A 24575-nucleotide genomic window follows, 5' to 3' on the forward strand; every position below is an offset into this window, starting at 1 on the left:
ACAAGGTGCAAACAAATCAGGAATACGGAGAGTCTTGAAGAAATTGTATGGTAAACATCCTTTTCTTAATGAGTTCAGCGCTGACTCAAAATTATTTTGTGATAGCTTGCTGGATTTTTCATGACTTTGTTTTTCTTCTATTTTATTTACTTGGACTTGTCGATTTTTGTTTACTTTATTGTATGTTCGGGAAGAAAATTGCTGCTGATGACCACTTCGGTGGACCTGTGTCGCAGGTGACCCTGTTTTCTTCTTGGTACATAAGTCAGTCCAGCAACAAGGGTCGAAACTGAGCTACTTATGTACCCTTACAATATTGGTACCGGATTTGTCATTTTATTGAATTTGTCTTTTCATGTGTATGTCGGATGGAAATGGTTATTTAGGTGTGTGGCATTGGGTCGATGGATGTGTACTAAGTGGCAGTTTTTAAACTAGGTTTGGATAGTGGTAGTATTCGAGCATTTCTTTTGAACTATTTCCATCGATGATCTTTACTATTGATTTTGTCTTATATATTTTTCTTTGGATTGATTTGCTAGTTTTGGGTTCAGTTGTCAAACTTTTTCTTTTGGAAAGGTAGTTTTTGGCCTTCATTAACAGCCCTGTATTGCTTTTCATGTATGAATTATCAACTGCATGTTTCTTCAGAGATCGGACATTTAAAAGTGATATATACAACTGCTCTTCAGAAATGGAAGTAGGTGAAAATTCTTCAATTTTTGGTAAAGGATTAGCTTTCTGTAACCGCTCATACTCAATACCTGTTTCCTTGTTAGCACGGATAGCTTTTTTACTTTATTCACCGATCAAGAATAATCCATTTATGTCAGTTACTCTAGATAAACTTACATACATTTGACCTTCGTTGAAGATTTTTTGTCCAAATAATTCAAAACTGACAACTGCAGACTGTAGTGTTAACCCTTGGACTTTGTGACTTGTACAGGCATAAGACAAAACTAGAGGAGATTGAGTTCTTCGAACGTTTAAAGGTTTTTCTTTGTGACCTTTTTTCTTTTGCTTTCTTGTATTGAATGTACATTCTGCTCTTTCAATTAAAGTCCAATTCTTTTCTCTACATATATTATCTAAATTAGATGCTTTTTTACCAGGTGTCATATCATCAAGTTTAACATAAATACCTGAACTTTTATTATTGGAATTAAATTTAAAACCCATAACTTTTCCTACTTGGCCATTAACAAGCCTGTCTGTAATGTCAATATTTTTGGAAATCAAAATACGAGCACCAACTTTTAACTCAAGTACACGAACTAGTCCACCTGTTTCTCTTGCTTGAGCATTTCAACAAACTTCATATCTTTGGTTGTCAAATGTTTTGGAATCTCATCTTGTGCAGTAATTATTTGGCTTTCAGTCGATAGTTCATTCAATTTTAGTAAATCATAAGAATCCACTGGTTTATTTTCTGCAAAAATATGAGTGATGTCTGCTGGGTAATCTGGACTGTCTTTAGAAATAAATCTTGACTTTAAAAGTTCTTCTTTTTCCTCATCTAGATCACCTAGTCGAACTTGATTCAAAAGATCAACAAATTCTATGTTGTTCCTTTGACGCATAACTTCGCCACAGTTCAACTCAATTTATTTCATCCAACAGAGAGCAACTTGGTTTTATATGATTATTCTTACGATCAATGGGATCTCTTTTGACGATGTGAACTTTGAAAATGGGACCTTTAAAAACAGGTGGTAGTTGATATAAATCTCCACATAATAAAACAGACTTTCCAGCAATATTAAAATACAACATTAAAAGATGGTGTGCATAATCTTCTGGATGTTTGTTTGGATTAGGTTGATAAAGGCGAAGAACTAGTGGGACTTTTTGGTATTTAAGCTCACCTTTCAATGTTTTTAGTTTAACAATTTTTGGGTAGTTATTTGATGGATGGTTGGATTCTATTATCATCTTCAAGCTGATTAGGTTGACAATAATCATTCATTGCATTCTTCATAGACAATAGTGTAGAATCTTAGGAATTCTGCATAATACATTTCAACGACCGATTTATAAGCCCCGCTTCTATCAGTTGGTCTATCACAATACCTATCAAGCATATTTTTTTTGAAGATTGCAGTGCTATCTTCAGGCAACTGACTGATTTCATCCTCACTAAGACACATTCTAAATCTTTTCTCTGGGACATTTGTATTTGCAAAGGTTACACCTGGGTAAAGCTTTCGAAGCCACAATTCTGGCATAGTGAGATACACATCTTCTTGCACAGATACTTCACGCTTTGAAACACATGCATGTGCAACAGATTTCATTTGCTGATAGTTGATACTTATCGCCAGCATTTTCAAAGGTATCTTGGACAGCTTGGGTCATACATAGCATGAGATACTTCATCCTCAGTTTTAGAAAGGTATGCACACATGTAAGTTGCAGCCTTATAATAGTTAAAAACGGGCTGAATATCCAAGTTGCCCTGCTAGGCTTTGAGACCTTCGGTAAAATAATTGATCACGAAGCATGCATTTGTGTCACGTTTTAAATATATATGGAAATCTTCGTCTTCAGACACAGAAAGAGCGTATTCATAATCATTTTTTGGAATATCTAATTCAGCAAGTACTCCAGCTATGGTTGGAACTGGATTATAATTTTCTGCATATGGATCAAAAAAGTTCCTTTTGCTTGGATTAAGGTTGTCGTTAATGTAATTCCTAGCTTTAGTCAAAATTCTATTCGTAATGCAAGTATGGTTTCTTTTTGCTCGTGTGGAAGTTCTCGAGGCAAAGGTTCAGAAACAATTGTTTTCTCAGAAAGAAATTTACCAAAATAGAATCTACAAGGAGTATTCTTATATTTCCGACAAGTTTTTGAATGGCGATGCAATTGGTAAGTTTTCACAAGGTCAAATAAATCTGGATCTTCATCTTGTGATGGTAAGTTAACTTTAATTATTTTATCAATGAACTCTGTGTATTCAATCTTAGTTGCTGTGGTTAATATTGGTGCATTTAAAATCCAAAGAAATGAGTGAATGTGGGGGCTACCACGAACTTGAAATTCAACACGGATAGCGTAATAAGTTGTTTTACTGAGCGGGCCATCCAAAACAATTGTTTTAAAAAACACCTCAACTCTATATGAAAATGTCTTGCTACAAGTACAGGATTACTATTTAGTAATTCACACCTCTCATGATAAGAAAGATTATCGATGAATTCATCAGTGACATTTTGACCTTTCATTTTATAGATTATTGAGATCAACTCATTCCACCTAAGATCAGCACAACTCAAAGTGTAAAAGAAAGTTGGTGGCCCTAGTTGTTTCACCATTGCCAAGACTTCTTGTTGAAATTTTTTCCAATAAGAGGGAGACCCTTTTACAGTACTCATAAAGGCAAAAGCCATGTCATTTGCAATAAATTGTTTAACTGTTTCTTTGAAATTCTGACTTAGCACACCAGCACTTAAATTAGAGCCAGCAACTTTTTTCATAGCAATATTTATCTGATTTGTTAAAGAGAGTTGCTGCAGAACAGAGCAAGCATAAAATATATAGTCTGCATCTGAGGCAAAGCTTTGCTTTTCATTCAAAAGGCGCTGGTTAAAATATTTGGATGGACTTAGCTTAACATCGCGTTCACTTTTGTATCCAAATCTACCTTTAGGAAATAAGTAAGGATGCGCAAGCAATTCACAGTTTTCATCACGTAGGATTGAAATAGGTGTTTCACCTTGACCAGGTGCTAAGGTTAGAATTTCATTGTCAACATCTGCATCTGTTGGAGTGTGAGACATGAGGGTTGTTTCGTTTGCACTTGAACGATGAGCATCAAGTGGGTTAGCTGTGGTTTCAAGATGGTCTGAATGGGAATCTTCTGTCTGAAGTTCATCACTAACCTCATGGTGTAAAAGAGCTTCTTCATCGTCATTTTCAGAAGAAATACATTCAGCATTTAACTCTGGAGAGGTTAGTGTTATGGTCTCATCATTAGAAATATTAATAACATCAATTGCTATGTCTTGATAAAGGGGATTGTTTTCTTTCTAATAACTTAAAATACGTTGAATGAAATCAGGTCTGATTGGTTCAAAAACAACAGGTCCTTTGTATTCTAATTTCCTTTTAAGTTTAACTATAAGTAAATCATTGTCGTTAGTTTTTCGAGGTAATGTATTAGCAATATTTTCAACATCAATTGGTACATTACAGATTGAACCCTTCAATTTCGGAAATTGACCTTTAGGCATGATTGCAATTTTTTTAAAATAAAATCCTGCGAGAAATCAAACTTTTTTCCAGCCTTCGAAGAGAACTAAATTCAGCTGGTAGTTCATCTAAAGTGAGCTAGTTTTTTACAGAATGACATGGTAAATTATCTTTTTTAAGTTTATTGTTGCAAATATACAAATGCCCATCAAATGAAATTATTTCAGAGAGATATTCTTCTTCTGGCATGTTATACTTTTCAGGTGAATATTTGAGGACAGTTTGCTTGTAGAGACATCTGTGACAACAAACACATTTGTAAAACGGACCTTCATATGCGAGCTTTAAGAACCTTGACACACCTTTTTTCCTCTTTTCAGCTATTTTATCTTGGTTTCGGGAATAATATACTTTCTTGTTTTTTAGTAATGTTTCTTGGTTTCGGGAATAATAGACTTTCTTGTTTTTTAGTAATGTTTCTTTGTTTTCATTGCGATATGCTTTCATGTTTTTTAGTTGTGTGTCTTTGTTCTTATCATGGTATGTTCGATTTATTTCTTGACGTGTTTTTTGACGCTTTGCTATGTTATTTCCATCATTTGAATAATTTTTTCGCTTTTTGGAAACATTACGTGAAAATGCAGAGAAATCTTTTCGGAGTTTGCTTTTAAGCTCTAAGTTTAAATCACATATCTGAATGATTTGAATCTCAAAATTAGCAGTTTCTTTATCCATTTTTGGACCTACCCCGGTGGGGTGGAGGTCCTATAAATTAACCCATGTTCGTTAGTTAGTTCGTTAGCTCATTCAAGTTTTTCTGATTTTTTGCAGAAAGGTGCATGACTATAAATCCTCGAATGTGACAGAGCCGGATTTTCGAAAAAAAAATTTTGGGGCAAATTTAGGCCAAAAAACGGCTAAAAAACGGGTTTTTTTGACTTTGTGAAATATTGGATCATTAACTTTTTCTGATTTTTTGCATGAAAGTAGGGTACCATCATAGGTAAAAGATGGCTCAAGCAGATTGTTGGCTCAAAAAACGCATGTTTATCTATAAGAATCACTATTAGTTAGTTTTTTAGTTACATCTGATGATTGCTTAGAGCATGAAACTCCGAGTTATGGATTTTTAATTTTTTGGTTTTGAAATATATTTTTGATTAAGAATCACTATTAATAAGCCTACATCAATGTTCTTAGTTAAATTACTCAATCTTTTTATGAGATATATGTTTTTTTTGCTTATGAGGGCTTACTTTTGAAAAATGTATGTCTTTAGACATGAAATTTTCGTTTCTTGGCGTGTTTTTTTTAGAAAAACTGGCCAAATTGGATATTTATTTATAAGTACATTATCAATTACTTAGGTATTAGCTTTTCTCGAGATTGGCTTTTTGATTCTTTGTGATTTTTTACAAGATGCATAACTATAAAACCTCGAATGTAACGGAGCCCGACTTTCGAAAAAAAAAATTTTTGGGCAAATTTGGGCCAAAAAACGGCTAAAAAACGGGTTTTTTAGACTTTGTGAAAAATTGGATCATTAACTTTTTCTGATTTTAAATGCATAACCAGGTAGGTCCATAAAAGTATCACTTGTTTCTAAATAAAAACATTGGACATATTTTTCAAAATCAAAAATATAGTCAAATTTTAGCAGACAAGATTTTCCATTAGGATCACTAAGTTCGAGCTCATTTCGACTATGCGAATCAAATAGATAATAACCCTGAGGGCGTTTCATAATAGCTATGGTAAGATTATTGATAATCATCAAGGCATTAAAACATTCCTGATTTGTGGATTCACTCAGAGGAGTACGAAGAATGGGGTCGTCATTAACTAAAGTAGCATTACCATTTGTAAAATTTAAAAATTAAAATTGGTTATGAAACCATTCGTCTCGACAAAGCGTGGCATCTCATCAACTGATAGATAGCAGTTTACACCAAGCTGTTTGTATAACTTATCTCCCTCAATTAAAATGTTGTCCAAATCAACGGTCTTCCAAATAGAAACACGTCGAAACTTGACCATAATATCGCATAGAAGCAATTAACACTACATTGAGTTCCAGCAGTTTGGCCAAATAGTTCTTCATTTGCTTGGTTAAATGAACCCAAAACAGCTTTTGAAACTTGATAATTTGGTATGCTTGACATTCTTTGGAAAAATAATTGAGTATCGTGTACAATCAAATGACTACGATGTAGTCTACATTCAGTAGAATTTAAGTGTGATACACAAGATTGGTTATATCGGTTAGATTGGTTGGATAGGTTGAGTAAGTTCTGTGAGTTAAGTAGGTTAGGCAAGAGGGTGCAAGGAGTTCGCATGCAGCCCTCTGGTTTAGCTACTTGTTTGATATATAACACAAACAAGCTTATGCTATCTTTTTAAGACAACTAGCAAGTGAGGTGCGAGCACCGGTTATTACACTAAGGGACTAAGAGTCCGGCAGCCGAAAAAAGAAAACAAGAAAGCGAAAGTGAAAGTAGTCGTCAAATATCGACAGCGTGAGCTTGTCTAAATATAGAAAAATTGAGATCTAAAGGTATTGCTTACGAATCGAATTTCAACAATATAAGTACCTTGTTCCCAGAAAATGCCCCATATGAGGGGACTACGGCATATGTAAAGTATTCTTTCTCCTTCATTGTAGGGAAGGGGCAATTTCTCGGAAAAAATCTCCCAACAGCCTTTTATATAATGCCCCCCCCCCAATCTTATTAAAGTTTCCTGAAATAGCGCAAAAAGTGCCAAAACCTTCAATTCCCTAAGGGTTTTTGGGAAAATCACCCCAAAATCACTTAGTATTGACCCCCATTTTATGGATTTTCTCCCCGAGTACCAACCCCCTGCTTACTCCACCCCCTACCACTAAGCACAGAAGAGTAGGAACTTCCTGTATTATCTTATAGAGGAGATTAACTATTCCTGATAACAAAATACGCATGTGTGTTTGCACAGGTTCATTATATCCATTACATAATGCCTTATACGGAAGCACCTAAAACAGCCAGGACTTTCGCCACTAGTTTCATCGTTTGAATTGACAATTAGTGGCAAATACCCGGTATTTTTTAATTTTTTTCTGTTTGAAATATTACGTCAGAATATCAAGAATAAAATAAAATAAAAATAAGTAATAGTTATCGGACAGTTGCGAGTACAATATGAGAAATATTTTACGAGTTCCGAGATTGTTCCGTACTACGGAAAAAATCCGGAACGAGTTAAGTATTTCCATATTGTACGAGAAGCTGTCTGATAACTAGTTTATCGGCGACTCAAAAATTTTACAACCCTTTCACACTCATTTGTGAAAATGTGACATGGTCGAAATTATGAATAACATTTACTTTCCTTCTTTTTTGTCATATAAGTGGGGGAGAGAATTTTTATTTTTGTTTAGAAGTGGTCGAAAGTGGGGGAGAGTTTTTTTGTTTCTTCTGAGATGTTGCATTCTATTGTTTAGAAAGAGAAAAAATACATGCTTTCGTCATTCCAGAATTCGAAAAATAAAAACAATTGAGAGAATAAAGTAAACAAACGAATTCGAATTCAATGTTGCATTTTCCTTTGTTAACAAAATAATTTTCCAAAATTACATGTGTCAAAAAATACAAAAAGTCATTTCGACTTTGGCACAGATCAAACGGTAGTGCTCTCAATAAAGAGAACAGTCGACTGGAAAAGTTCACTCCTGAGACGAATCAGAAGAATAAATCACGTATCGTTTCTTTTTGGGTGGTGGGGCCTCAATCGTCTGTCGAGGAGGAGGACATTGATTATACAAATTAACTGTACAATTGTTGAAATTAAATGCTGATCTGGGTGGCGAAAAAACTTTTCGATCAACCAGGTTGAAAGTTGGTCGATGAATTCGATTGTCATTCACCTTCACTGTTTGGATTGTTTGTTGTTGTTGATGGATCTAAACTTGGAGGAACGTTATCGATTGCATGAGACATTTGTCGTTGTTGAGTTTCATCGCCACTATCATATGCATCGAGCCCTTTTTCAGAATTGTGACCGGTGACAGCAATGATTTCGGACTTTGAGTAACTATTGCTTTTCAAAGTTTTTACGAGAGTCTTACGAAGAGAGTGATTCGTTAGTTTCTTTGGCTTTTTTCGATGGACCAGCAACAGTTTCATCTTTCAAAGGAGAGTTTTGGACCATCCGGAAACCTTCATTGAATAGTGCTCTTGATGCCCACGGAGTCTAAAATTTTGAAAAAAACTGCCACCAAATTTGTTCACTAAAGACATTGGGGTTTTTGCACCAAATTGATTAGAAGTCCACAAAATTTTCTCTTCTGTTCTGGTCAGGCTATGTGCTTTATTTGGTCGTTTTCCCATACCTTTCTCTCTGAGAATCCTGGCCTTCCCTTCGAGGACAGACTTTGATGTAGAAAACTCCTTAACTCACACGATTGAGAATTTGTATTGTTTCTCTTTAAGGTATCGATCAATACCAGAAAGCATGTTGGCAAGGCAGCTTGGTTCATATTTTTTTACCGTTTTGCTTACGTATTTCAGCATAGAATGTTTTTTTATTTATAATATACAAATAAGACGAAACACTACTGAAAAAAACTAATAGCCTTATCTCCCCGCTAGGCACCATAAGGGATATCGCTAGAGGTACAAGGCTATATGAAAGAAAGAAAAAAGTTTTTGTTAATAAAATTAATCGAAAAAATAAACACATTAAGAATAGGTGAAAAAGGTGAGCTATGATTGTTTGAGATTAAAATAGTACCCCACTGAACTACGGTTTCATGCATAAAAGTAACCAAAGAACAAAGAATTGCTTGGATTAGAAGTGAAGTTAGGCTTTCATCACCATATAATAAAAGCCGAAAGAATTTAGAGGGTTTAAGTGGGAAACAAATTATGCCTTAGGTATGAAGCTTGTTGAATAGACATTGTCTTTCATGAGAATATATAGCCTGGATATCCAGACCGTAAACTATTTCACTGTCTAGTTTTTTTAATATTTTGTCTCTGGTTTACGGTCTGGTCCAAGTAACTCGTCTGCAGGGATATCTGTCCCTGCATATGCAAGTGTCTCTAATTGGTCAGTATGCGCCCAGTCACGGAGCAGAATTTTCGCGGGGTTTTTTATATTTTTCGATGCGCGTGCATAATTTGGGACAAGCTGGAGTTTTTACAAGCTCTTATTTGATTTGGTTGGTCGTTATTACGTTAAAAGAATCTTATTACTTTTTCTAAAGAACGCGTCATCTCTATCACTTTAAATGACCAATCAATCGTAAAAGGGGTTATAGTCCAGGGGAATTTAGGTTTGACCCAAAATTTGCGTACACATGGAATTTTTTGATTGAAATGTGTTCATTGGGTCATTGGGATTGAAAAACCGTCGAGTGCCACCTGGCACACCTTGAGCATTTTCCATAATGGCGGAATTTTCAAAATGGCGGATTAAAAAAATTTCAAAATTTTGATATCTTCAAACCTAAGCACATTATATACCGTTGGAAAGGATTTTTTATGCTAAACAACTTTTTTGTCTACGAAAAAGTCTGAAAATGTACTCAATGTGAGTAATAAGTGTCCGAAGCTAGGTCGGTGATGTCGTCATTTTTCGGACAAGTGCTTTTTTCGTTAAAACTATCAAGTGTATAATACCGTTGGAAAGGATTTTTTATGCTGAACAACTTTTTTGTCTAAGAAAAAGTCTGAAAATATACTCAATGTGAGTAGTAAGTGTCCGAAGCTAGGTTGGTGATGTCGTCATTTTTCGGACATGGGCTTTTTTCCTTAAAACTATTAAGTGTTATATACAGTTGGAAAGGAATTTTCATACTGAGCAAGACTTTTGCGTACAGAGCAGTTAATAAGAATTAGAAAAACACACCAGAATGGAATCAACAGCCCTGATAATAGGATCAAAAAGGAATATTTAGAATACTGAAGTAAAAAATATTATGGCTCTCTATTTGCATAAATATTTACATAATTTACTTTCTGTGCAATAAATTGAATAAGTTGTTCAATAGTAAACCTCTACATAAATTACGTGACGAGCAACGTTTACCTCGTTTTCAAAATATTGCTATGGTAATTGATTCTCAGAGGAGTTTATCAGAAGATTTACTCCATTTATAGAGTAATACTTGAAGACTCAAGGGATTTAATCACCTAGGTAATGATTTCAAAACGTGGCAGTCGTATCAAATAGTTCGTTCAATAAAAAAGTCTCAAGTCACCTGGAAAAATTTTAACTGCTCTTACAGATAAAGCTTCTTTTTTTCGAATAAAATCCAAATAGATGAAAAAGTTGATGTCGATTAAGAATTAAAGTTTTCAAAGAATCTTGTTCAGAGCAAAAACTAATTCTAAAATGGTAATCATTCTTCCAACTCGTGCACGTCTTCGTTCTCGTTCTCCTCTTCGTCATCGTTCAAATAATCATCCTTATTCGTCCATTCATTGCAACACGTGTTTTCACTTTCATAACATTTGCAAAATTTGTTACAAGACAATTTTGCACTGGCACATGTACAGTTCTGCCTTGAACAAGGAGATTCACTTGCACAATTACATTTAATCATCTGAAGGACTGCATCCGGTGCGGCGAACACGCTTTCGGGAAACATTGTAGGTAATAGGCACTCGTTGATATCGTCTTTAGTCCATCCATACTATGGGATAATGAAATTAGAAATAAAGTTTCTAAACTTTCAACACATTAAGTAAAGAAACTTTTGCGAATGAGCTTAGCATTTTTGAGAAAGTTCCTTCTCTTAAAGTATCATTTCGCAAAAGTAATGGCCGTGAAAAAATAAATACATATATAATAAACCTAACAATCCAATTCAAATCCATTGTTTAAATCGACACTGACATTTAATACCTTAGTTGGATCCATTTCTGGTGGTCTTTCGTCAAGGCAGCTGTTCCAAATACATGCTTGGTAATGGGCTCTCAGCACGTTTAAGAGAAACACTTCGGTTGTAGGTGGAAGAGATTCCAATTTTGGTGGTTTAAGGGTTGTAGATAGCTTCTTCTTTGTTCGCTTGGCCCACAAAAAGAATCTTGCTTTTGAGAGATCGGGTTCATCCAGTTTTATGCCATAGCATGCAGCAATGAGTTTGGTGCTATCTTCAAGGATCGATTCTTCAGATGCATTGATATTACCAAGAGACTCTAATTTGTAGCCTTTTTTCAACGCATTTTTGACTTTCTTCTTTCCGATACCTAGCATCTTTGGAACACTATCACATCCTGAGAGAGCGTGTGCAGCAATGAGCGATGGCATGATATCAGCATGTTTTTCCGCTGTCTGGTTGATGTTAATGAGTGCTCGAGCATCTGAGAAAGATTCCATAACAACTAATGCTTCCACTGAATACTTATGGACATACGACGCTAGCAGAACAAAGACATCAGTATCGTCACATATCACTTTGATTGGGGACTGTCCTTCCTCTGCACACTTCATCGCTTGTTTGATAATATTGACATCAGCTTCTTCGTGGTAACTTTTTAGATCATCTCGGGTTGTGATGACACCATTTTCCACTTGGATGGGTGTTGCCTCTGAGCACGTAACGACAAATCGTTTGGAGAAACGATGGATGGTGAGCATTTCGATAATGTATTTCGATACAATGTCAATAACTTGAATCTTGTTCTTGGAAGACTTCATCACAATTTCTCTCGTTGGTAGAGGTGAATCGAGGCTCAAAATATGATTGTGAGAGATGTTTCCCGTCCTTTGATCCCTGGTCGCGCCTTTGATTGAGTACTTGAAGTACCGATCGAAAATGAGAAACACGTCAGAATTTTCTTTTGACAGCTGATAAGTTACATACTGGTACATCTTGTAAGCCAAATCTCTGACGGTACCATTCGTTGGCCATCTGACGTCCCAAAACTTGGCACACCCATCCACGATGATAACTTCTGGTTTTGTTTGGTTCCTTTGGGAAGTCGTTACCTTTAGAGCCTCCTTTAACTCTGACTTTGCGTTTGGAGGTCTCATTTCACCATTCTTTTGAAATATTGACAGGGGTATGGGAGATAGCTCAAATCTCAAGACTTCCTCTAACTTGACCCTGTCAATACTCAATAAACACATAACCCGTGAATAGATTACCTCTGTGTTGAAAATCTTGCTTTCTCCAGAATCGACCGATTTCTTGCCTGACTTCATCGTGACTATTTTGCTAGATATCTTTTCGTGAAACCCTTCTGGTAGGTTCTTTATAAATTGGTTTCGTTGGCTTTGTCCATCCTCAACGGCTTTATGAACATTCACTTCACCTTTGGCAATGAATCCCGAAAAGATATTGACCAGACCATCTAAGCTTTCCTTGAACGGGTCGATGCATTTTTCTAGTGTTTTTCTGATACCGGATCGGTCGGTCTCGTCACTTTTGACTCTTCCTTTGGATTCCTCCTTGTGAAAGTTTTGAGATTTAGGCGTTGATTTCTCCCTCATATCATCAAGATCCGACAAGATTTGGGTTGTTATGTGAAGACTGTTGGCCCACTTCTTAACAACAGTTGGCTTGAGTGTGACACCGACGATTCCGCCTGGACCTTTCCCATACCGCATGAACGTGGTTTCGATAAACATATCTGACCAAATTCCGTTCCAAAATCCCTCTTGATGCCTCATGACGTGTTCCCCCTTCATAAATCTTTGAAGAATCTCCTTTGGTATACTTTCCATGTTCAATAGATAATACGAAGCGTATCTAGCATAGTTTTGGTGGCCCGCTGCAAAGAAGTATGGTATCATATCTTTAACTGCTGATAGATGAAGCAACCACTCTCCTTCTCTTTCAGCACGCACGAAAAGGAGGCAAAGAAAAACTGGTTTGATAAGGTTGTTCACCCAATGTTTTGCTGTCGAACTTCTCTCAGATACTGTCTCCAAGAATTCCGAAAGTTTGGTGCTATCAGAAATTTCTGTGATAACATTCCGAAACAGTTCCTCCACCACCATTCTCAAGGCTCGAAGATTCATAGGGAACTTTTTGCCAGATAGCATCTTTTTGACACCAGAAAAGCTTTTTTCTAAGATTTCTTCAAGCCCGCTATTTGCCATAAGAGTTCCTATACATCCGATAAAGCTCATGAGAAGATGCATACCACCAAGTCTAGGAATAAAGTTCGGGAAGATTTCTGGATAAACCCACATAATATCTACCATGATTTTGTAGAGTTGTTGGTCACAGGTCATTATTGTGTGCTTCTGGCCGGTTGCATTAGTGATTCTCTTTGTCTCAGACATTGCTGTATAAATGGTTGTGTGATCGGATGGCTTTTGATCAATGAGAGGAGTGTATACAGCGATAGTTTTCTTTGATTTTAGAACTCCACTTTCACGAACTTCACGGGTATTGAAGCCAGAGTACTCTGGGGTGGTTGGCTCAGTAGCCATCGCATGAAAGAATTTGAAGTCCTGTTCTTTTCCTCGTTTTAATAAAAGGGCTTGCTGGGCTAAATGTTTCAAACTGAGAGGGTTCCGTCCTTTTGGTAGACTTGGCATGGCAGGTTTCTTGGGTCCGGTGTACTCTTGGATGGGGACGTCAGGAAATTTCAAGTTCTTGATGTCTTCCTTTTTCACTTTCGGAAAGGCAAGGGATTCTTCATTTTGTTCGGAATCCTCGGTATTGGCTTTTTGAGTAAGTATTATAGCAAGCGAATGTGTTTGTTTTTGACCATTTTGCGAAGAAATGGTAACGTCAAAATTATCGCTTACGCCTTGAACAAGTCCATCCAAGTGATTTCTCAAACTAGCGGTAGACTTTTTCGAGTTCTCAATTGCTGCTGATGCACGAAATCGTTTGAGTTCATCGTAGGAGCAAACAACTTTATAATCGTATAGGTGATCGACTAGTTCTTTTTTTTGGACTTGAATTGCTAGATCGATGAGCAGCGTAGTTGGTTTCTTTCTTATGATACTGGTTATGATGTTTCCGATGAGTATAGATGGTAATTCATTCTCGGCCAGATCTTGTGATATTTTTGAAAGAAGGTTCGACAAGGTTTCACTCACGGGTTCTTTGGCGATAGATTTGTTTATTCGGCGCTGGTATTCGGTTGTGTTGAAATCGATATCTAAAATCTCCTTTTTGATCCGATTGGCAATCCGCTTCACGTCGATTGGATCATCGTCTGATTCGGTAATTTTCATTACGGTTGATGCGTGTTTTCGAAACACCAATACATGTGCTATTCCCGGAGAAGAAAGTAATATTAGCTCATTTGAAAAACTTCTGACGAGCTTCTCGATAAGAGTCTTTCTCGTCAACTGTGAACCACCGTGATTTTGATAAATCTGATTAATTTCGATTGACGTCCACATGCCAGATCGGTCATTGTCAACGATTGAATATACTATCTCAAATGCATCATCTACAGGGTCGTGTGATTCAAGCTTTCTTTGTGCAGCGGTAACGTTCCTCTCGGCCATAAACTTTAGTCTACAATCATTGTGGTACCTATGGCAAAGTTATTATAATTTTCTTAGAGGAGAATATCATCCTAAGAGATAAAATAGTCCTAAGATATGAAATAGGTCATTTCCGACTTATTTTCAGTTATAAATTAACTATTGAAATGGAAATAAAATTATCATCAAACTCTTTCGATTGAGAGAAAGATTCAATGCGTTGAAGCCCCCCTGGTCCACAAAATTAGAAGTTGATTCGTCTGTCCCTCTCAGAAACTTCAACGAATCAAGTCAAGTGGTAAAAAATACCTCCCAAAAGCAGCGTGTAAATCGGACGCTGCTCGCGTATCACTCAGTCTTAATTGTACTTCATCTGCCCAATCATCACCTCGTTCGTCGCAAACCTGTAAATAAGTGTGTCATCATTTTAGATCTTCGGGGCTAAGCAAAGATTTATGTATAAAGATCTAAAACGTCTATCAATTACACGTGTTACACTTGTTGTCTAAAAAAGACTATAATGGTTAAAAATATCAAAAATAGTTACCTTTAAGATAGCGTCCTTAAAAGTATCTTGTCCTTTTCCTCTGTCTGCTGTTCTACATTCATACGATTCTCTCCACCGGCTAGGATTCCTCTTGTCGACTTTTACTTCGCATTTCTCCCCGCAAAAGAAACACTCTTCTTTCCAGAAGAAAGGCTTCCGGGAAATCTTCCTTCGTTTTGTTTGCGTAGGGTTGTCGTTTGTTTCTTTGCGCTTCAAGTGACGGTCAATATGTGATTTTGATGTATACGTAGATAAACAATTTCTGTGTGCAGTAAATAGTTCAGAGCTTTCTAGTATAACATTTAAGTTGGCGTCTCCTCTACTTGTACATGCATCCTTGACTGATAATAATCTTTGCTCAGAAATCTGTATTAAATCTCTATCATTATCTCCCTTGCAAGTACTGAGATAATCTGTGAAGATGCAAGCCATACCTTAAACGGGCAAAATGAGAAACTTTGAAATCAAAATAATCCTTGATCAAGATTTTTGAGCCTCTTGAGCTGGTTAGAAAGCATCTTCTAATGCTAATTTAAAAGATCTTTACTAAAGCTTAATAGAACGAATTTTAAGACTTACCAGAAAATTCCAACGAAAGCAAACTTTTTTCTGTCTTCAGCTAACTTTTCTGTTCAATCATTTTATAACTTATAATTTTTCTTTCACTAGAAAATAAATAAAGAGAAACTCAATTCTATATAATAATGTTCTTCAATTAATTCAATTTTCAAGTTTGACTAATACAGATAAAAGAATTCTGACGTAGCTTCACTAAATACAATATGTAGTTTCTGAAGATTCGATATTTAAGCTAAAAGGAAAAGACAGGTTTCTGAAAAGTGATGACATCAGCTACATGCCTTCAAACACTTATTACTCACATTGGGTGAATTTTCAAACTTTTTCGTAAGCAAAAAAGTTGTTCAGCATATAAAATCCTTTCCAACGGTATATAACACTTGATAGTTTTAACCAAAAAAGCACTTGTCCGAAAAATGATGACATCACCGACCTAGCTTCGGACACTTATTACTCACATTGAGTACATTTTCAGACTTTTTCGTAAGCAAAAAAGTTGTTCAGCATATAAAATCCTTTCCAACAGTATATTACACTTGATAGTTTTAACCAAAAAAGCACTTGTCCGAAAAATGATGACATCACCGACCTAGCTTCGGACACTTATTACTCACATTGAGTACATTTTCAGACTTTTTCGTAGACAAAAAAGTTGTTCAGCATAAAAAATCCTTTCCAACGGTATATAATGTGCTTAGGTTTGAAGATATCAAAATTTTGCATTTTTTTTAATCCGCCATTTTGAAAATTCCGCCATTATGGAAAATGCTCAAGGTGTGCCAGGTGGCACTCGACGGTTTTTCAATCCCAATGACCCCATGAACACATTTCAATCAAAAAATTCCATGTGTACGCAAATTTTGGGTTCGGTAAAAAATGACCAAAATTCCCCTGGACTATTACGCACGGAGAACGAGTCTCGTGTTCGCAAAGCGAAAGGGATTCAAAGAGAGACCCACTGCATTAGTTATGTAAGAAGAGGCGGAGGCTATCAATCTGCTGCTCAAAAGAATATCATACTTTTTTTTTTCGAAAATCCCAGATCTCAAAGAAATTCCGAAAATCTAAAATTCCATAAATCTAAAAATTACAACTTCAAACGGATCAAAACTCAAAATACTGCGAATGTTGTGATGATGACGTTATTTTGGCCTTAAATGCCGTCACCAGAAATTTTACGAGGCAAGCCTTTTTATTTGGCCAGTGTAACATAAATCTATTTACAGAAAGTTAAAGGAAGCAAAAATTCCTGATTTAAAAAAGGAAAAATAACTCGGATAGTTAAAGGAAGCACAATTTCCCGATTTAGAAAATCAAAAATAACTCGGAAAGCTAAAGGAAGCAAAAATTCCAAGGTTAAAAAATGAAAAATAACTTCCGGGTCTCTATAATTTCGAATGTTTTTGTTCGAAAATCTTGTTAGATTCGAATGTTGGATTCGAACAAAAAGATTCGACAAATTACCACCAAAATTATGCACATCAAAATAAAGAAAAAATTTTTCGATCCAGAAGCTTCAAAATAAATGCAGCAGCTTTTTCAGAGATGTGAAATTATTATACATTATACCAAGGAATTGATTATACACAGAAAAAGAAGATGTATTGTATTTTTTCGATTGAGAAGAAATTCTTCATCATTGCGTTTCTCTATCAGATTAACACACTTTTCAATGTTTTTTTTTCGATGCTGGGTGAAACAACATTTTTGCAACAAAAACTAATAGGGGAACTTCTCGACTTTAATTCAACTATCGTCAAGCTGTAAACGTGTCGAATTTTGGAAGTAAAAAGTGTTGATTGTTGAAGAATTGATGCTGAAAAGTCAACACAGTTTTGTAGAGGATTGGGAGAGACTCGAGAGACCTTTACAAAAATCTCTCGTTCGCTTTAAATCAAAGACATGAATTCCCTTGTTTTTTATGGAAAATATTCGCATTCGTGACAAGTATTAAAGAATTTCAAGATTTTATACATGCATTGATAAAAGAAATTGTTTGGTTTTCACGAACGAAAGTGCCGAAAGCTGAATTTATTGGCTTTGGGTCGTGTCACGTGTGTCGAGTAGTTTTGTAATAATTTCTTTATATTTCATCAGATTTAATTTCACTGACTTTTTGGAAAGAATAGAATAAGTGCTCATAAAAAATAGTTTTATTTTACGTTTTCCCACTTTTTATTCCGCGAGTTCAGTTCTTTTCGGCTGTTTTGTTTTGATTTTCTCACGCTGCTTATCCAAATGTTAGCTAATTTCTATTTAAAGTCGTCCTAAAGCCTCGTAACACCCCTGTCTGATTGCATTCTCGATAAATTTTCCGATCCAAAGAGGGGTTAGCCATTTCAGAACTCCTTTCCAATCTCGAGTTATCGCATTGTTTTGATGACGTCATCAACTGAAAATGGCTAAAAATCCAGGCAAATTTGAAAGTCCTACTCAAGCCTTATAAACCCTCCCATCTCATTCCCCATAAAATTCCCGATCCAAAGAGGGGTTAGCCATTTCCAAACTCCTCTTCAAACTCGAGATATCGCATGTTTTCTGTTTTGATGACGTCATCAACTGAAAATGGCTGAAAATTCAGCCAAATTTGAAAGTGCTACTCAAGCCTTATAAACCCTCCCATTTCATTCCCCATAAAATTCCCGATAGATTGAGGGGTCAAAGACCTCCCAACTCCTCTTCAAACTCGAGATATCGCATTTTGAAGTTTTTCCCAAATCCGTGACGTCATTGGGTCCCTTTACCCCTAATGTTATCAACGGTGAATTCGCGAATTTAGGAATTTTTGCGGTCAACAGGTGCCTAATGCCCCAAGGGTCCCAAAAAAACAAAAAACGTCAATTTTTTCCAAGGGAAAGTGGGTTTATAAATTTGCGAAAGATTGCCACTGCAACGACTTCTTCTTAAAAAACGCTAATTTTCACGAAATTTTCAAAGTTGAAACATTCCACAGGCTAAACACGGCGGAATAGCGGCTAGACGAAAAAAATCGTGAAAAAAAACTGAATTTCATTTTTTGGGCCCGCATATCAATCGTAAAAGGGGTTACGCACGGAGAACGAGTCTCGTGTTCGCAAAGCGAAAGGGATTCTATAGAGCCAACTATTTCCAGAGTTAGAAGATCAATAATAACTCGGAAAGCTAAAGGAAGCAAAAATTCCAAAGTTAAAAAATGAAAAATAACTTCCGGGTCTCTATAATTTCGAATGTTTTTGTTCGAAAATCTTGTTAGATTCGAATTTTAGATTCGAACAAAAACATTCGACCGAAGTTCCCGCCAAAATTATGCACATCAAAATAAAGAAAAATTTTGTCGATCCAGAAGCTTCAAAATAAATGCAGCAGCTTTTTCAGAGATGTGAAATTATTATAAATTACCAGACGATCTCAATCGAACGGAATCGACGATCGAACCAGTCGAACAACAATCGAACGCAATCGACCGATTGAAATTCGATTGTCAAACGCAATCGAATCTCAATCGAATATTACCGCAATTTTCAGATTCGATTGATGTTCGATTGCGTTTGATTGCATTCGATCGTCGATTCGTTGACCCCCGGATTGTTCATCGCATAATCGGAAACTCGGGTAAGTTATGGCATGTCTTAAAATTACCATAATTTTTAGATCGCATTAGTCGACAGAAAATGACCAAACAAATGACTGAACGTGAAGGGTACTATGATGTAGTTTCTAACCTGATGTGTAACCTAATTGTTTTTTCGCTGATTTTCGCGAAAAATCGCAAAAACTGATTATTACGTAATAATCGATGACGTCATCAAAACTAAAAATTGAATTTCTCAAGAATGGTTTATCTAATTGTCTTCAAACTTTCACCAAAGATGTATCTTACTAAAGTTGATGATTTGAAAAAAAATCTTTTTCGAAATTTTGATGACGTCAGTAGAAAATAGGATTTTTCGTTTTTTACTAATTTCTCCTGACGTCATCAAAATTTCGAAAAGATTTTTTTTTCAAATTATCGACTTTAGTAAGATACATCTTTGGTGAAAGTTTAAAGACAATTATTAGATAAACCATTCTTGAGAAATTCAATTTTTAGTTTTGATGACGTCATCGATTATTACGTAATAATCAGTTTTTGCGGTTTTTCGCGAAAATCAGCGAAAAAACAATTAGGTTACACATCAGGTTAGAAACTACATCATAGTACCCTTCACGTTCAGTAATTTGTTTGGTCATTTTCTGTCGACTAATGCGATCTAAAAATTATGGTAATTTTCAGTTTTTGAGACATGCCATAACTTACCCGAGAAATCGAAAGTAATTTCATTCGGCTTGTGATGTTGGGAAGCTGTAAGAATAAAGCCAGACGATTTCAATCGAACGGAATCGACGATCGAACCAGTCGAACAACAATCGAACCAATCGAATATTAACCAGAATTTTGACGTTCGATTGAGATTCGATTGTGTTCGACAATCGAATTTCAATTGGTCGATTGCGTTCGATTTGGTTCGACTGGTTCGATCGTCGATTCCGTTCGATTGAGATCGTCTGGACATTACAGTAAACAAAAAGAAGATGCATTGAATTTTTTCGATTGAGAAGAAATTCTTCATTAATGCGTTTCTCTATCAGATTGATAACACTTTCGATGTTTTTGTTTCGATGCATAGATGAGAAAATGTATACTGGTTTAAGCTATGAATGGTCTGAAACAACATTTTTGCAACAAAAACTAATTGGGTTGAATTTTCGAAGTAAAAAGTGTTGATTGTTGAAGAATTGATGCTGAAAAGGCAAAGACACAGTTTTGTGGAGGATTGGGAGAGACACAAGAGACTTTTTACACAAATCCCTCGTTTTACCTGGTTTATGGTTTAATCAAAGAGACAAAGATATTGAATTTCCCTCGTTTTGTTATGGAAAATATTCTTGACAAGTATTAAAGAATTTCAAGTTTTTATGCATACATTCATAAAAAGAACTGTTTGGTTTTCACGAAACGAACGAAAGTGCCGAAAGCTGAATTTATTTACTTTGGGTCGTGTCACGTGTGTGTCGAGTTGTTTTGTAATAATTTCTATATATTTCATCAGTTTTAATTTCACTGACTTTTTGGAAAGAATGGAGTAAGACCTCATCAAAAAATAGATTATTTACGTTTTTCCATTATTTATTCCGAGAGTTCAGTTCTTATCGGCTGTTTTGTTTTGATTTTCTCACGCTGCTTACCCAAATGGTAACCAATTTTTATTTAAAGTCGTCCCAAGGCCTCATAACGCTCATAACACCCCTCTCTCATTGCATTCTCGATAAATTTTCCGATCCAAAGAGGGGTTAGCCATTTCCAAACTCCTTTCCAATCCCATCTTATTCCCCATAAAATTCCCGATAGAATGAGGGGTCAACGACCTCCCAATTCCTTTCCAATCTCGAGTTATCGCATTTTTTTGTTTTGATGACGTCATCAGCTAAAAATGGCTAAAAATTCAGCCAAATTCTAAGGTCCTACTCAAGCCTTATAAACCTTCCCATCTCATTCCCCATAAAGTTCTCGATCTAATGAGGGGTCAACGACCTCTCAACTCTTCTTCAAACTCGAGATATCGCATGTTTTCTATTTTGATGACGTCATCAACTGAAAATGGCTGAAAATTCAGCCAAATTTGAAAGTCCTACTGCAGCCTTATAAACCCTCCCATCTCATTCCCCACAAAATTCCCGATAGATTGAGGGGTCAACGACCTCCCAACTCCTCTTCAAGCTCGAGATATCGCATTTTGAAGTTTTTCAAAAACCCGTGACGTCATTGGGTCCCTTTACCCCTAATGTTATCAACGGTCAATTCGCGAATTTTGAAATTTTTGCGGTCAACAGGTACCTTGTGCTCCAAGGGTCCCAAAAAACCAAAAAACGTCAATTTTTTCCAAAGGAAAGTGGGTTTTTAAATTTGCGAAAGATTGACACTGCAACGACTTCTTCTCAAAACAAGCTAATTTTGACGAAATTTTCAAAGTTGAAACATTCCAGAGGCTAAACATGGTGGAATAGCGGCAAGACGAAAAAAAAGGTGAAAAAAAAACTGAATTTCCATTTTTAGTACCCGCATATCATTGAAATTTTGTAAATTTTGCTTACGCGCATGCGTTTGCCAAAAGAGTCGCACTCCGCTCGCTCCGTGCGTAATAAGCTGTGAAAATTTTAGAAAAAAGCTTAACTGAAACTGAAAATATTAAGCTTTAAAGGTATTTTTCTCCTATATTTTGCAAAAATATTATAGAATTTGCCGTTTTTGCTGATTCAGCGAAAAATTTTATATATAATGTTAATTTTTTGTTATAAACTATTAAGTCAAGCTGATAGGAATGGAATTCCAAGATTTTTTGCTGTTTCTCACATTTAGAATTTTCGTTTTTATCAATGCTGATTCTAGGGCTCCGAAATACTGGTTGACCTTTAAGATGCTATATCTTTTACCCAGCCTCTAAAGTCACATATGTATACCCTATTTTCATAACTTTCAATATCCAAGGAGCTAGAGTGAGTTATATGCAATTTTTATCTAATTTTGGTGTTAAAATATTCCCCGCTTCAGACGCAAATATACTATTTTAAATCTGCCTCAAACCATCAAAGACATGCTAATTTCTAAGCATAACCATCATTCTTTCAAAATAAACAAGCTAGATGCTGAATGGACCTACCTGATGATGAAAGTTGGATAGCAATGCGAGGAGAAAAAAATCAGTCAAAAAATATAGCGTTTAGCGAAAAAACATAACGCAATAAAGTCGTCATTGATTGTTGATGGGGGGAGAGGTAAGGGTTGTAGGGGAAAAATAAATAGAAAGTGCTGGTCGCAAAAATCAGTTTTATTGAGAATGGAATCATGCTTTTTCAACCGAAAAAAAAAATTCTCAAAAATCAAAACTCGGCCATGGTTTGAACAATATTAATACGCATCTTTAAGCAAAAAATCAGAAAAAACTAATGACAAAATCTCGATAAAATGCCAAAAAAACAGTTTTTCCGGCATATTTCCGACATTTTCGGCCGGAAAGAAATGTTTTTCGAAAATCGGGCTCCGTGACTTTTTAGCTATTGTCATTTTACATCCGTGTGCAAAATTTCATAAAAAATATAAAATACAGCTCGAGAAATTCAAGAAATACCGTTTTTCCGGCGAAAACCGGCTGTTCCGGCGATTTTTAGAAAGTTCCGGCTTCAAAAATCAGTTTTATAGACAATTGATCCATGCTTTTGTGGACATTGCTATTAACAATGTTTTTGTGTGAAAAAACAACCAATTATAAGGAAAAAGTCCGATGAAAATCTGCAAAAACGACGATTTCCGGCATATTCGGCCGGGAAAGAATTTTTCTCAAAAATCGGACTCTGCCATGTTTTGGGCATTGCTAATACGCATCTTTGTCAGTCAAGAACACCTTCAAATTAGCCTATCATAGGCTGATTAGCCTATCATAGGCTATTTAGACTATTTTATATAGGCTATTTAGCCGAAAATCGATAAAAACCTCGATTTCTGACGAAATATAAATAGTCGCGTCTATTTTTCACCATTACTTCATTGTCCAAAGCCAAAAGAATCTTTTTCACTTAAACTGATATAACATTCAATTTTGGAAACAGAAATATGAATAAATTTAGTATCCTTCGGCTAACTAACCGATTATAGGCTAATTTTCTGATAATGAAGTTCTGCTGAATCGACAGAAAGCCCGATTTCCTTACTCTGCACATGCGCACACATGCGCAGTACCAAAAAGTGGAATATTTCCTAAACCAAAATTGACCCAAAGTCAAAATTTGTCATGAGCATTTCTCTGACAATGAGAAACCATGTATTTCTTCTTAGAGAATATTTATTTAGACTATTTATATTTCGTCAGAAATCGAGGTTTCGGCTAAATAGCCTATGATAGGCTAATCAGCCTATGATAGGCTAATTTGAAGGTGTTCCTGACTGTTTGTGCAAAAAATCTGAAAAACCTAATGATGAAATCTCGAGAAAATGCCAAAAAACCGGTTTTTCCGGCATATTTCCGGCATTTTCGGCCGGAAATGATTTTTTTTCGAAAATCGGGCTCCGTCACATTTTGGGCATTACCATTTTGCATGATTGTGCCAAAAATCAGAAAAAACTAATGAGCCAATCTCGAGAAAAGCTGGTAACTAACGAACGGACGAACGGACGAACATCAGTTAATTTATAGGACCTCCGGGTAGGTCCAACAAAAATCGTTTAATTCTAATAAATCTAAAGTCAGAATCTTCATTTTCATGACACCTCCGTTTTGGGGGCCGTCTCCGTTTTGGGGGCCGTCTCCGTTTTGGGGGCCATATACTGTAGCTAAAATAAGATAAAGATGATGAACCATGTTTCAATGTTCGTATTAGAAAGGTTGATTGAAATGTCCTCATTAATATTCAAGTCTCGTTGACCAAAAACAGTTCTACTTCCTCTAAGACAGACGCCTACTGCTCTGCAGAGTCCGATCATAATCTTTCTCTTCATCCATGTAACAACTTCTCCGTAGGGCTTCCCCTGTTTGTTAGCCATCATATCCGCCAAGCGTGTAATAAACTTGGTGCATTCTCTCCCCATGCCACCGGTGGCCGAGAAAACTAGTGGGGTAAAAGAACCATGTTCAATTTCAAGCACCCGTTGATTGTAAGCTCTCTTCTTTTCACGTTCATTCGCCTCAAAACATTTCCTGAGGTCCTGGCTAACATGTCGTTTTGCTAATGGGTTAAACACCCTCATGTCAAAGAATGCAATTTGACCAGTTTGCTAGAAGCCTCTAGCACAAACATCAAGGCGGGC

General features: G+C 36.0%; 2 protein-coding genes and 1 long non-coding RNA gene across 3 annotated transcripts in view; 1 reads left to right on the plus strand and 2 right to left on the minus strand.

The window, feature by feature from the left end:
• LOC136815453 (N-alpha-acetyltransferase 50-like) overlaps positions 1–24575 on the plus strand; it is a 431221-nt gene that overhangs the window by 321073 nt on the left and 85573 nt on the right. The window lies entirely within an intron of this gene.
• Positions 10361–12476, minus strand: LOC136815430 (uncharacterized). Its single transcript, XM_067071881.1, has 2 exons — positions 11080–12476; positions 10361–10867 (listed from the first exon to the last, which is right to left on the minus strand). Exons 1-2 carry the CDS (start codon positions 12379–12381, stop codon positions 10574–10576), a joined length of 1596 nt encoding a protein of 531 aa, XP_066927982.1. The 5' UTR covers positions 12382–12476; the 3' UTR covers positions 10361–10573.
• On the minus strand, positions 14630–15606 carry LOC136815431 (uncharacterized). The gene is made up of 3 exons (XR_010847715.1): positions 15179–15606; positions 14941–15035; positions 14630–14680 (listed from the first exon to the last, which is right to left on the minus strand). It is a non-coding gene; the product is annotated as an uncharacterized lncRNA (long non-coding RNA).

This window comes from Clytia hemisphaerica, unplaced genomic scaffold (assembly GCF_902728285.1).
Source record: "Clytia hemisphaerica strain Z4C2 unplaced genomic scaffold, Clytia hemisphaerica genome assembly, whole genome shotgun sequence".
NCBI classification, from domain to species: domain Eukaryota; kingdom Metazoa; phylum Cnidaria; class Hydrozoa; order Leptothecata; family Clytiidae; genus Clytia; species Clytia hemisphaerica.

What these genes read in the sequence shown, in the direction of transcription:
- LOC136815430 (XM_067071881.1), bottom strand. Translation starts at nt 12,381, where the DNA reads ATGAAGTCAGGCAAGAAATCGGTCGATTCTGGAGAAAGCAAGATTTTC. An exon ending in CAGAAATGGATCCAACTAAG is followed by an intron (nt 10,868 to 11,079) that starts GTATTAAATGTC and finishes ATTATCCCATAG; the next exon opens with TATGGATGGACTAAAGACGA.